The sequence below is a fragment of the Pipistrellus hanaki genome (assembly GCF_964339955.1).
Source record: "Pipistrellus hanaki genome assembly, chromosome: 1".
NCBI classification, from domain to species: domain Eukaryota; kingdom Metazoa; phylum Chordata; class Mammalia; order Chiroptera; family Vespertilionidae; genus Pipistrellus; species Pipistrellus hanaki.
In genome coordinates this window covers 134015489-134030057 of record NC_140503.1, presented here as the reverse complement: position 1 = coordinate 134030057, position 14569 = coordinate 134015489, and the positions used below count along the sequence as shown (strand labels likewise).

The 14569-nt window shown below is 43.0% G+C and overlaps 1 protein-coding gene across 34 annotated transcripts in view; it reads right to left on the bottom strand.

The window, feature by feature from the left end:
* Window positions 1-14569, bottom strand: part of CELF2 (CUGBP Elav-like family member 2) — a 526216-nt gene that overhangs the window by 101271 nt on the left and 410376 nt on the right. For all 34 annotated transcript variants that reach the window (XM_084888498.1, XM_084888508.1, XM_084888526.1 and 31 more), the window contains one exon: window positions 8053-8135. In XM_084888498.1, the coding sequence (XP_084744624.1) occupies window positions 8053-8135 (83 nt within the window). The remainder of the gene's footprint in view (window positions 1-8052; window positions 8136-14569) is intronic.

Sequence of the window (14569 nt, the reverse complement as noted above, 5' to 3'; positions counted from 1 at the left end):
TATTAGGAAAACAAAGGTAACACTATGTCAATGCTAACGGGACTTCATGAGCACCTGTGCACAAGGACAGTCTGTGGCTAAAACAAGCAAAGGATACATGACACTCTGGTTTGACCCATGAGCTAACTAACTAATGGTCACACAGCATCCTAGGTCTTGTTCCACAACCAAGACAGTGGCGGAGGGGACCCTCAGTCTCCACCATACATCCATTTATCTACATCCTGCCTCTGTCCTTCCCAGTGGCCAGTATGCTTCCCCTTTACTTAAGCAGATGTGGCCAAGGGGTGGGGTCTGGGGCTCATGTTATATATATTAAGTCTTCACTTAATATCATCAACAGGTTCTGTGACTAAGCAAAATGACTTATAATGAAACCAATTTTACCACTGGCTAACTGATATAAATTAAGAGTTAAATTCTGACAGCATCTTATCCTTATAATGAAATGACCTCATCTCAGGACCTGCTATATTTTTTGTGTGGCCTAGAGCTTGAGGCTCTGCACAGGCCAGCCCAGGTCAACTGGACAGTCTCCTGAGCTCAGCCCACATGTGAACAGTGCGAGTTCTTTCCAGCATTAACAGTCATAGTTTTTTTTGGGTGATGAGTTCTCATGGAGACCACATACTCTAGAGGCCAAATGTGGACAATTTTACAGCTTGATTTCCCCCTTTCATTTCACTGTCACAACCAACCCGTTCTTCTGCAATTCCACATAGACCTTTATCATATTCATGAACATTTTTTTCCATCCACAATCTTCTTTTGAAATAGTGTTAACCTCTTAGGAACTGAAGTCTATATAAGTGAACTTAATATCCCCAATTTAAACTTGAGATACAAAGAAATGACGATTACTTCACTTGCCACCGTGCCATGCTACCATGTCCTCACATAACAACACAGCACCAATATCCCTCACACATCGACCCAGCAGTTTTGCACATCTGGCCGGGCACCTGTGCCAGGTCACTTTCACACGTGCTCTCGTAAACCTCACATTAGTCCTACTAATTAGGTATGTAGCAGAGACTATGTTATTTGCACAGTAAAATACTGAGTTGTGTTTCCAAATAGTGGTGTAACTGCTCCCTGTTTTAGCCCTGTTGCTGGCTAGGCTGCTTAGCTCAGCCATTTTCAACTTTTTCACCAGCAAGGACCAGTCTTATTCATTTTCTCCTATAGACTTCCTTGAATTAAGTCATCCCTATTTTAAAAGTAACTAGGTTTTTAATTAGTTAATCAGACACACATAAATAGCTGTCATTCAAAGTTACCGAATTGACTGTCAGCCCAAAGCAAAATCACTCCCTATTCAGGTGGCATGGGAAACTTCATCGTGGGTGAAACAATTTTCAATGGCTTTTTATGAAGCATTAAAATATACTTTCCCAGATCTCTGGGGCCTGGGTCTGAAGACTGGGAAGCACTGGATCAGGCGTTTCTTCATTCATTCATATTCTCTCTCTCTCTCTCCCTCTCTCTCTCCCCCGCCCCCCCCCCCCCCTCATCTCCCCTGAGGAGCTACCTGGCCAGCAATCCTGATTGAGACCCATTTGGGGCTGCTTCTCCACTGGGGCCTTTCTCCTTCACACACCGTGGCTCCCAGAGTGGGGTGGGGTGGGGCAGGGGTTTCGGCACCCCCAGAAGAGCTCCTCGGTAGCCACACTGTGGCACTCCATCACAGCCCTTTAAAAAGTCATCTTAAAGAAAGGCCTTCCTTTTTCTTCAGCTTATTTTTCCTCCGGGACTTAAGTGTTATATTAAAACAACAGAGGCAGCAGAAGAATAGTTGCTTTGGGGCAGTCCTATGAGGCCAAGTATTTCATCCCAGACCAAATTCTGCAAATGCAAATCTGCAGAATGCCCCCCAGATGGATGCTCTGAGTGGTACAGTCCATAGCAACTGCTTTTGTATGTTGGGTTGTTACCGAAGGGGAGTACACATCCACAGAAACAATGTTGTGGGAGCATCTTTCTTCAGGGGCTCAGAAAGCTTGACGTGCATTATCTCAGCCAGCCCCAGCCCTCCTGTGAAGAAGGTGGAGGCAGCATTGCCATTGTTCCAATGGCAGTTCTCAAGAACCTTGGGCAGGTACTAGAATTAGCCTTGATTCTGATTCAGAGCAGAAACAGACGAACAAACAGAAGACATTTCACTGAGACTACAGACAGAAAGATGGCTGCATAGTAATTAAGGGTATGTTGGCAGGCCAAAGAGAAAATGGGTTCTAAGCTATAATCTTCCCGCATTTATATGACTGAACTGATATCCACATGTAGATGTGTGCATTTAGAGTTGCACATAAATAAGTTACAACATTATACATACATGTAATAATAAATCCACATTCATCTTATATTTTGAAGCCTTGGGAATAACTGTGGCCAGAATTACAATTTCTTTGGAATAAAACTTGACTCCTCTGGAAATATTTTATAAAACTAACCAATTCCAGAATTAACTATTCCAGAGCAATTTATTAAACACTAGAGGCCTGGTGCACAAATTCATGTACCAGTGGGGGTCCCTTGACCTGGCCTGGGGATTGGGCCAACACTGGCTCTCTAACATCCCCCGAGAAGTCCTGGAGTGCGAGAGGATGCAGGCCAGGCTGAGGGATCCCACGGGTCATGATCAAGGCCAGAGAGGGATGTGGGAGTTGGCCAGGCAGAGAGGGACCATGGGAAGGCTTCAGGGTGTGTTTAGCCCATCTCACTCAGTTCCAAATAGCCAGACCCCAGCAGCAAGCTAACCTACCAGTCAGAACATCTGCCCGCTGGTGGTCAGTGCATGTCTTAGTGACTGGTTGACCAGATGACTGTCTCATGGTGATCAGTGCACATCATAATGAGCGGTTGAGCCACCTTAGCATATCACTAGCATATTATGTTTTGATTGGTTGAACAGATGACTGGACCATTGGACACTTAGCATATTAGGCTTTTATTATATAGGATGGTTTCTACTATATTCTCTACTCAAACTCAGCAAATATTAGTTGAATGGGTCTATGAATGTCCCAGATGGTCCATGATTTTAAGGACTTAAACCTGTTAGTCCAGAGAAATGTTTTGGCTGTTTTTCATAACAATCTATATTATAAAAAGCCTGTGGCTGTAATGCTGTAACTCCGTAACAAACAAAAAACTGGTCACCAGGAGGTGCATTGATGAGTCCCATCAATGGTGGCGGGAGGGACTCTGGGTCCCACAGTGGTGGCAGCAGCAGGAGGAACTCTGAGATCCTGGGGCAGCAGCGTGGTGGGGCAGTGGGTGGGTGGGCAGGGCACATGTGGTTGGGCGGGGCTGTGAGCATGGCACGGTGTGTTGGTGGGTGGGGCTGCGTGATTTCATGCGCTGGGCTTCTAGTTTTAAATAAAAAGCATCTGAGAAAACACTTTCTCTAGCTTGACCTAGTTAGGCTTTGATTCAAATAGGATGCTTTTGGGGGAAATTTCCATGATAATGATGACATGAGGTTTTAGAGATCTAATGACAGAAATAGAAGACAATGATAATGATAAAATAATACCATCATGACTCTGAGAATAAAGTCGTTAAATACATATTAATAATTAGAAGAGGCGGCTCAAAGTAAGTGACAATGTTAAAATGCATTACTGTAGATACTGACTTTGGTCTCCTGGTGAAAGGATAGTCAAGCCCGTTGAAGGGCACAGGGGACAATTCTATGGGGAGTGGAGTTAAAGCCCTCCTGGGAGGAAAGCGCCCACCCCCACAGGTAAATCATCTCTTCCAGGGCACGCCAGGAAGAGGTTCATTCACTTTGTGTGGATGAATACACTTGTCCCAAGAGGCCGTTTTATTTACAGCTTCTTCCCCTGGATCAGGCTCATTTGTTTTTATACCTCAAATCTATTTTCAGTTGGTGCTCATGTCTCATGTGTTATTATAAAACACCTTTTGGTATGCCACCGCCCAAACGGAGTGCTCCAAACACATGTTCTCCTACAGCAATAACTCCTTAATATAAACTGCATTTAATAAAACTGGTAGTGACTCTAAGAGGAAACGGAGTAAGGCATATTCAGAGAAAATGTCTGGAAGAAATTTGCAATTAATATTTTACAAGACATTTAGATTCCACCAATTCGTTCTTGCCGTTAAAATTTAAGAGCTTTTCCAAAACTGTATTCCTCTCTGTTATTACATCCTTAATTAAATTAATTTATACAGTGAATGCTCTAATGATACTGCTGTAGATTTTCAATCAAAATGCCTTATTGCTAGAGACAATGTGTGTTAGGACCTTGAAAAAGAATGACACAGGCGCAGAGCCGTCCCTGGCACAGGGATATCTGGCCCTGACATCTGATTATTGAAAAGATTGTGGTAGTTGCTCTGCGCTGCAATTAAGGTCTTCATTTTATTTTTTAATTAAGCTAAATTAGGTCAGTGTAAACAAAACGAATTTTGCAAGTTGCCTTTCCAAGGATTTCTCTCTGGGAAATACAATGGCAGATGATGACATTTCTATTGATTGATCCCACTAGTTATGTTGTGCCTACCTGAAACTCTAAACAAAGGAAGCTAGCCCTAAGCCAAAGGCCTATTGTCAAAGCTGAGGCAACTCAACTTGGTCCAAGAACACAAATGGCCCAGCTAAGGAAAGAGTCAGCCTAACAATTTTGCATCAAACTCAATAGCTCATCAAGTAGCCCGGCCTATGGCCTGTGCAGACACAGTTTCACTCTGCTCTGCAGGCTATGGAAGCATGATGCTCAGGGAATTCAAGGGTATGTGTGCATGTGTGTGTGCGCGTGCGCACGTGTGTTTGTGTGCATGAGAGAGAGAGAGATCAGAATAGCTTAGTCCCCTTAGTACACAGTAGGCACTCAATATCATTAATGATTTGTTAATCTGATGAAATGTCAGTCATAAGTAGGACACTACACATCAGATTTGATCTATTGCTCATAGTTCAAGCTGCCATTTCTGAAAGAGAACATGATCCCCAGACTCCCGTTCCTTGTTCTATGGGTTGAGCTACTGAATTTACTCCCTTTATTTTTAATATTGTATTTCTAGGATTCATGTTGAACATTTCAGAAGATGTAAGACTCAGCTTCTCAGCCATAGGATAAAAGACAGGCTTGAGAGATGGGTCCCCAATGGCTTTGCACTGCTGAGTATGGCTCTGACCGGACCATGTGCCCTGCACCCTCCTTGTACAGGGTCTCTATGGCCATGATTGACATGAGGGGAAGGGTGTCTGTATATACAAATCTAAGAGCAGACACAGTCCACTGCATGACACACAGACCCGCTGGCTCTTTTTCACCTCTCCCATAGCAACCAAGGTCTTTGTCTCTCTCTCAGCAAGAAAAGAAAGATGATCCCTAAACACCTAATTTTGGTTGCATGACAGAGGTTCCATATGATACAAAATACCAACTACAAGAGAAAATAGAAAAAAAAATTATAAAACAAAAAACCCTAAACACCTAGCACCCTTTGATCTTGTTTTAAATTGAATGTTTTGGACACTTAAAAAAAAAAAAAAAGGAGGCAGCAAGTGCCTTTTTAATGGATTTTATCCACAGGAAAATGATTACAGCAGGAAAGCTTTAAAGTGTCAGCTGGTAATGCATTTTTCTTTATCCCTTTTATTTTTATTTGGAAAGATATTAAAGGCATATGGCATAGTGCATCATTAATTTCTTATTAATTTCATAATAGGAAGGCAACCAGTAAAAATAGTAGTGGTACAACTTTAAATTACTGAGCTCCTAGGTATTTAATGAGAGACCGAGCACAGCAGGGGTTCTGTTAAATTAAGTTGTGCCTTCACATCGCAGTGGGGAAACAGGTGTGTATTGGTTTAGAATTATGGAAATGTTGACTAATTCCAAGGCTTGTAATCAAACAGCAAGGCATCCTGTAATATTTTTTCCCTAAGAATATGCATTAATCTTTTATGTCTGGTCCCATTTCTTCCTGCCCACCAAAAGCTCACAGCTGAAAAGAAATCACTTTCATGTTTTTCCTGTAGCTGTTAAGGGTGATGTTTATCAGGTAAAGCTATACTAAATGCAAGACCTGGAACTCTGTTCCCATTTACCTAATTGGAAATGGCAAGTGTGGCGGCAGTGTGCGCGCTGCGAAGGCTATGAGCCTACAAATCAGACCCGACATCTCAAAATTTTCATTTAACCCGCCTCAAGTAATTGGGCATACGAAACCGAACAGGATAAAAAGAAAAACCGAAAACAACCCACAAACCATGTTTTCCAACCCCAGAATCATTGTTCTTAATAGTGGTCTCCAAAATCACCATCCCTGACTTCTGCATGCAGTAGTTTCAAGAAAAGAAAAAGAGAGAGACATATGTGACATTCTTTTAAAATACAGAAGATACTATTGGTTTGCTAAGAAAAGGGTCAGAGAGTAAGATGTCCCAAACAGAAGCATGCTCATCGGTCACTTGTGTGTTTTTCAACATGGCTCAGTCACCATATTCACTCTGGGTTTCTTAAGAACCCATTCATACATGAAGAAGGCATGTTGAGAGCTGTGCTTCTACGGAGACAAATGCAAACTAACCAAAGTTTGCGTTGATTTAAAATAGAATGTGATTTGGCATCAATATACCCTAAATGCCAAAGGACCACTCAACATTTCAAGCATTTTTAAAAAACAACAACACATACATAGAAGGGATTTGGTTGCGCTATTATGACATAACACTGCAACCTCCTAGAATTTACATTGGGGAAAAAAGTCCCATATACATGGAAAATGGAAGCTGAAGTACTACTTTCCTTTTTAAGTCACTTAGACCTACTAAGATCCCCCTCATAAGTTTCAGAGAGAAGTAGTTAATTAAAGTGGGAGGGAGAATCCTCAGGCCACACACTCGCTTGCTGGACCTTCTCTTTGATTTGCTCACAAGAAAAGGGTAACAGCAAAGGGGTGCAATTCAAGACCAAGGGTCACAATTTATTATTTTTGGGTGATTAAGGAGCTGATGTTGTGAAAACCTTTTGTTGAGTCTTGCCAGTACAAATATCATAAGCTTTTCAATAGATCTAAGGTGCATTACACAAATGCTCTCTCTTATGGGTGTGATGGGGATAAAATTCGGACGTGTGGTAGGTACATCTACAGAGACAGCTAAGAGACACAAAGGTAGAATTACACCCTGAAAACATTAGGGGCATTCTGGCATTTTTATTACATTTCTTCTATTCTTAGCAAAGCAGGTTTCAATAAAATAATTAGCAATACACTACTTACCACAGGTTCTTCATATAACCAATGCACATCATTATGATATTCAATGAACTCAGCACTGATATTCGAATCAATGGGAGACATATCCAAACAGCATAGGAATAGTCATATTAGCATGCACTATATAAAATTGCCCCCAAACTCCAGAAATCATGTAGTCTCATAAAGCAGTCACATAAATCAGTTCATTTCTAGAGAATTGTACTCATCTCAGATATTATTGGGAAGGTAATGGGGAAAAAAAAGTAAGCTTTGTATTTTCTGTTCTCTATCAACACGAAGCCGCAAACAGGGCATTAAAACATTGACTTTGTTAACCACCATTGACTGCTTAGAAGCCATTATGAGGTTTAATATTATAGCTGTACAGGGTACATTTTGTTCTTTCAAAAGAAAAATCTGAAGACTAAATTTGAAAAGGGGCTCCTGGTGAGTAAAAGCTTTTCCTTTTCCATTTGCTTCTCTTGTGTGAGCTGTTTTTTTTCCCCCTCCCTTTTAAAGTCTTAGCCCACCCAATACCCTTTGGCAGCCGCTGTGACCCAGTGGGGTCACTCTGATTTTCTAACCAGGGGATACATGGTTTGAGAGCTCTTTCCGTCGGCATTAATGCGGGCGCTTCTTTATGGGCCGGCCAGCTGGTTTGGCTGCCGCAGGGGAGCAGAGGGGTCAGCACACACTCCTCAAAAAACCAAAGTCATTTTTGGCACTAACAGCCCATAACTAAGAACCTTCAGTTGAAAGGACCATTTTCAAGCAATAAAGTGATTTTGGTACAAAAGTAAACCGACTCACCCCAGGTAAAGTTTTAATATTGTGCAGTGCATTCTGGGCCTCAAGTGCAGCTTTTCTTGTATAAAACGTTACGAAACAACAACCTACAGAGAGAAATGAAAAGGTTTTTAGAAATTTCTGTGAATGCTTTGCTTAGATATAATGGAGACTGTGGCGAACAAATAATCTACTTAAAAGGATGCACAATTTAAAAATAATAAAGCGCATGAGAACAGTAATAACAACATCCCAAGCATTTACACAGTGCCTTTCATCCTGAATCATATTTATTAGCTTCACCTGTGTTGAGATAAATTCATAGCTCTGTGCACAGCCACCTGGAACACAGCCCTTTGGAAATGAGGGTGTGAGGTGGGGGGTGAGCTGGTACTAGGACCGTACAAAGAAAAGTGTTTAATCACAACAATAGCAGAAATATTAACTATGATTTCCTTAAAGGGTATCCCTAGGACATCACACTTTTAAAACACTTTCTAAACTCAATGGTTTAGACAACTGGATTATAAACCTCTTAAAAGCCTGGATAATGCTCTATTTCAGGGGTCTTCAAACTACGGCCCGCGGGCCACATGCGGCCCGCAGAGGAGTCTGATCCGGCCCGCCAGGTTTTTTGGGCAGTGAGCGCAGCCGAGGTGTTACAGTAGGAATTAGTAGTTCATATAGTCCGGCCCTCCAGCTCTCTGAGGGACCGTGATCTGGCCCCCACTTTAAAAAGTTTGAGGACCCCTGCTATCTCCACCACAGTACATAATGCAAAGTCCCGTACATGACATACTCAATATTTGTTTACCAGAATGATAGACTCTACTTTAACCAGTTAGCAAGTAAGTTCCAATACAGTTGGCCACATGCCCAAACAGGTGTCTGCACACTCTGTCCCACAGATTAAACCTGGCTCTGGCACATCGAGTGGCAACCTCTTGATTCCCTATCTCAGAGCTGATGGGGTCCAGGAGGCATGCCCCTCCGGGAGAGGTGGGCATCCACCCTCCACACAGCCAGCTCCCTCCACCAAAGAAATGGTGTCAGAGCCTTGGACCATTCCTTCTGTGCTGTGAAGGATGGCAGACTCCTCCTTCAATATGTAGCTAAAAAGACTGGGTAACATATCTGGTTAAACCAGATAAAGACTGCAGTTAACAATCTGTTAATCAGCGCACAGTTTTTTAGCACAACCAGGCTTAGACAAAGGATGTGGACAAAAACTAAACATTTAAAGAAATAAGATGTGCCTTTGACGTGGGCTGTCTTTGGGCTGAGGAAAAAAAGATGGAAAGACGCAGTCACCAAGACAGTACGTATTTTACCCCCTTCACTATAGGATCCTAATTCACGGAGCCAGACAGAGACAGCAAGGACAGCAAGCAACAGGAGAGACACATACATGACCCTTAGGCATCAACACTGGTTGTTCTATTTGTGTGTGTGTGTGGGGGGTGATAAAATAAGACCAAGAAGGAAAAAGGCACAGTTGGAGGGCAGGGAGCTGGCACCACTGGCCATCTTTAGAATGCTAAGCTGGCATTCTGATTCTTCAAAACAAACACTCATTCAAAGGCAGAGGGGGAAATAAAAGTACAATACTGTTCAGATAGCATCCCTAAATGCATGAAAGATGCCTCCTCCTCGTTTGGAAAGAGATTTGGAAATCTGTCATATGTTTGATTTCATTGGAATCTATTGAGATTAAATATGCAAAACCTTTTACCTTGAGGACAAAATAGAGTATGAGCATAGCTTCCTGGCATTTAAAAATACAGGCATTGAGAGAAATAAAACCCTTAATATATACCACTGGCATGACAGAAGAAATGGGAAATTAGGAGGTTTCTTTAAAGAATCATAAGTGGACAGACTGACCATATTTATATGAGCTTTCATTTCAGCTATTTGAACTTCTCCAATCAGAGTTCATTTAGCCATGCTGTCTGATGGTGTATTTTTTACTGGACTAATCCATTTAACGAGTGGTTTTAGTTTCTCTGGCATTAGGTAAACCCAAGAAAAGCTATAGGAATGGCTGTAGATCAAGGAATAATAATGCAGCAAAGTCAAGTCCCAGCTTCCAGTACCTATCATAATCTCTCTAAGAAGAAAAACTAGCAGCTATACTTTGCTAGGCTTGGCATAGAAAGAAAAGAAGAGAAAGTCCCACCATTGCCTTCTGAAAGCTTCTAACAACCAGACTCTCATTAAGTTCTCTCCCGGTCCTGGCTTACAGAGTTAGATGCCAGATAAGGATGCAAGAGGGAAGGCTCTGAATTTTCCCTTCAACAATCAAAGCTTCAGAAAGAGGCAGAATCCGATACTTTCAAGCAGGTGGGTTTTGGAAGTGTGAAACTTGAAAAAAAAATTAGGGCTGGGATAGAAGTTGCAGGATAGTTTGCCTGGGAAGGAGAAAGTTAAGGAAGATGAAAAACAAAGCCAGTCTGGCCATGCTCAGAGCTAAGAATGAAGCATTTAGATCGGTCTAAAGAAGTGACAGGAGGTAGAAATGGAGAACTAAACATGATGCTAAGATAAAAGCACAGGAGCAAAGATGATGGAAACTGAAGGAAGCTTGTATGCTTGGCCAACCTGAAGAGCGCTGACCGGTAAGCAGTTAGCTCAGGAATAAAGCAAGCTGGCCTGCCTTAAACACCAAATAGAATGCCGGCCATTTCCCACTGCCCCAAACCCACTGGGAAGAACAGTTCATTTCTTTTTAAGTATTAATAGGGTGCCCTTGAGGGTGGTAATGTTCCACCATTCCTAGCTAATAACATCTTATTATAAATTTGGCTGAAGTGTGTTCCTCTTAAACAAAGTTCTTAGGATGGAAGGTGGTTTTTGAGAAAAGGCATGTTGGAAGCTGAGGTCCGAGCAGTGCAGGATGGGGACTAAGGGGAAAAGGAAATGGAGAGAGGAGCCTAACGCACAGAAGGGGAGATGGGAGGATGCCTCAAATCTCAAACTCTGTCCAGTTTAATCGGGGGCCTTCCCTGCCCGTCTGACTGACAAGGTGAAACCAGGCATTCATGATGTTGGTCCTCTCCAAACTGTGCACAGCTCTTAACTCTCACTCCATGCCCATGTAAACAATGGTTGCTGGTTTTTGTTGTTGTTGTTGTTTTTTTTTAATGCTGCCAAGATCAGCTCTAGTTCTGGTTGCAATGCATTGAAGAAGCCCTGGCATAACATTGGTGATACGCTTCCCTCACTACTCACTGGACCCAACCCAACACCTCAGCACCCAACTAGGCACCTTTGAAGAAGGTGTCCCAGCTCCAGGTGGGCACAGCCCGTGGCCTGGAGAGCAGCGTACAGGCTGAGTTTCTGCTCCGACTTGCAGCCTCCACTGGGCCCCATCATGCAGTGAACAACGTGCAGAAAGGTGAGGATGATGGGGAAGATGACACAATTTGGAGTATCACCCCAAGGCTCTTCCCTTTGGTTTCATACATTTGGATCCTGAGTGACTTGGGAAAATACCTAAATTCCTCTGTACCTTAGCTACTTTAGCTTCATCACTTCCAGGCCAGTGAATAAAAACCAGGTCTGCCTAAAATCCTCCCCAAACTATATGGGCATAAAGGCAAAGTGTTTCATTCAGAACAAATTTTTTAGGTCAAAAGTCAAAAGTTATTTATCTTTCTTGGGCTAAAAATGTCTAGCACTTCATTCAGCATGCAAAGCAATCCACTTGATAAAAACAGTGTTTGATTAAATTATCTTAAAATTTGCAGGGTAAATACAGAATTATAAATTTAAATAGTTCCCTTAAATGCAGCAATCTGTATTTCTCCCCCGATGGAACTTCAGTCTGTATACTTCCAGCATAAAAATGTGTTAAAGACTTGTTTCTGTGAGTACTCTCTAGAAACCAGTCTTTTTATTTTTTATTTTTATCCATATATCACTTGATAAGCTCACTTAAAATTTTCAATTCATTGACTCGAAGAGATTATTTCAACAAAGGAAGGGAGAAATATCATTATTTGCCTTGATATGGTAATTACCATGGAAAAAGTTCAGGGAGCTACTACAGATCCCAGAAGATCCATGAAGGTTCAAGAAGGATGGAATTTTCTTTCTTGCCTACTCTAATCGGAGGTACAGCTGTTAAGGGAACCACCTGTCTTCGAGATTCCCCCACACCAGCTGTAACTCGGGGCTGAAATTCACTGGATGCATTTCCAGGTCAGCTGCAGCACCAGATGGCTCAGCAATCTGATTATGGGGACAGACTCCTCCTCCAGCAGGCCTGCTTCCAGCTTTATCATACGGTGGGTGGTTAAACATCTACAACACCCACAGGTGCTCTTCAGTGGTCAGCAGCTGCCACAGGGACCAGAGGGGACAGCTCCTCAGCTATGGAGGTTCCAGGAACATTCATGAATGTCAAACATGGGAGGGTCACCCTAGGGTCCCTGAGGGATTAGCAGAGGCTAATGCAGTTTGATGAGTCAGGTGCCTCAGCAAGCCTCAAACCTCCTTTTTCTGCTAAATGCTGCTCATTTTGTTGCTTTACATTTTTGGGCTTTGCTCGTTTGACACTAATAAGCACTTGGACCTCACAATTCTCACCACCTTTAGCCACCAATTCAGGAGTTTCTGCCAGTGGCAAGTAGCCAACTTACAAAAGATGAACATGACCTTCCACACCCGTTACTTTATGGCATCCTGCTTTTCCAGTTTCATCGATACGATCCATCTTTCACGTGCCCATTTACCAACCCCAGTCCACTGCTCCTTAGAAGGGCTTTTCAAATTCACAGGTGAGATCGGTCAAGTGAGCCAAACACTGTCTCAGGCCTACATAGAGCTCACATGTCCACTGCTGATGACTCCTCCACTGATCATCAAGAGATGCATGAAGAGTCTGAAACATCATTGGTAACACATTAAAGCACGGTGAACATTGCATCTCCCTGAGACCTCATTTCGCTGCTTGAATTTGTACATCTAGCAGAGCCCCCAGGTAGGCAACGTAGGACAGATCAAGTGTGATGGTCGGTGGAAGAGGCCTGGAAGGGAAGGACCCGGGTTGCAGAGGGCCCTCGGTGAAGGCCGGGTGCAGGGCCTCAGGTGAGCATCTCTGGGTGGCTGCCTGGCACTGAGGGCAGGCAAGAGGTACAGAAAGGCCACTGGTTCCAGAGCCCCTGGTCTGCCACCCCTCTGTCACCTCAGAGCCCAACAAGGGGACTGGGAGCCTTTCACGCCCAGGTTCCCAAAAGTGGACAAGTTTAGCAATCTAGTTGCACATGTGCAGCTTGGAAAGTGAAATGTAATCAGTATTATAATTGTGCAGTAAGATTAGAGCATCCTGTATCAGAAGTTGAGAGTGGCAGTTCCCAGGGAGGCTGGCTGCTACACAGTCCAGACAGGGGAGATGCATCTGACTGTATCTCCTCACTAACAGTTTCTGCTGTTACAAAGTGTTCCCTCAGGTATTCTGCAGGCTTAACTGCTGAATAATTTGGGACACTGTCTTGAGGTTTCTGCTATTTCCAAAGACAAAGCTCTGAACAAGACAGGCGCGTGAGCGCGCGCGCACGCGCACACACACACACACACACACACACACGCACAATGGTAGTATATTTAAAATCATAAAGAAGACACTCAACTTTACTGAAAGACTTTAATTTTAAATGATCAAGTAGATTTATCCTCAAAGAAACCATCTGGATTATCATAAATCTCTTCAAACCACAGCTGTTTCTCTTGAAAATCTCTGCTTGGAAACTCCTGGTAATGCAGAATTTTAAAAAAATTCACTTCATTTGTGGAAACAACCAGTTTACACCATGTTTTGCCCCAAGTGAAATAGCAATTTGTTTATATCGTCCAATGTGGAGGGTGGTGTAGACACAGCCTCAAAGAATGATGCCAGAGACCAGATTTGTAAATTACCTCTGCCCCGAAGTAAACGGACATCCTACTCATCCCAGGGACTTCCTCCGAGGTTTCCAGACCTCACCAAGTTGGGGGGGAAGGGAACAAAGGTCTGAGGCTCTGAAGAGCCTTTGACTCTAAAATATAGACAACAAGGCAGTTTGTATCATATCTGTGTGCTTGTTTTAAGGAATCCAGGTATAAGGAGAAGAGGTCAGTGACTTGAATGGTTTGCAATTATTGAAAGAGTCGCCCATCAGCTGTAGTGTAGACATTTCAGATCACAGGCCAAGGATTCGGCCACAGGAAGCCAGCCCTGCATGGGGCTGATCTAGAGACATTCCTCACACTTCAGCCTGGACTGAGCATGAATTCTCCTGGGAATGGTGCTCTCATAAATGGGAGAAACGGCCTTTTTATTATGTTCCGGCTCTCATGGCAGATTCTCTTTTCTGATGACACTCCAGTAATTTCTTCATATCGAAAACTGTGGGACATTTTCTGAAGTGCATAGAAATAACTGTAAACGAGGATGGAGGAGAGAAGGTGAAAAAATGATTTCCCGCAACTCTGTGGCTAAGCCTCTAAAATAAAATGTATCTCAGGTTTGGAGCTCAGGTGCTGTGCAGGTGGACACCTG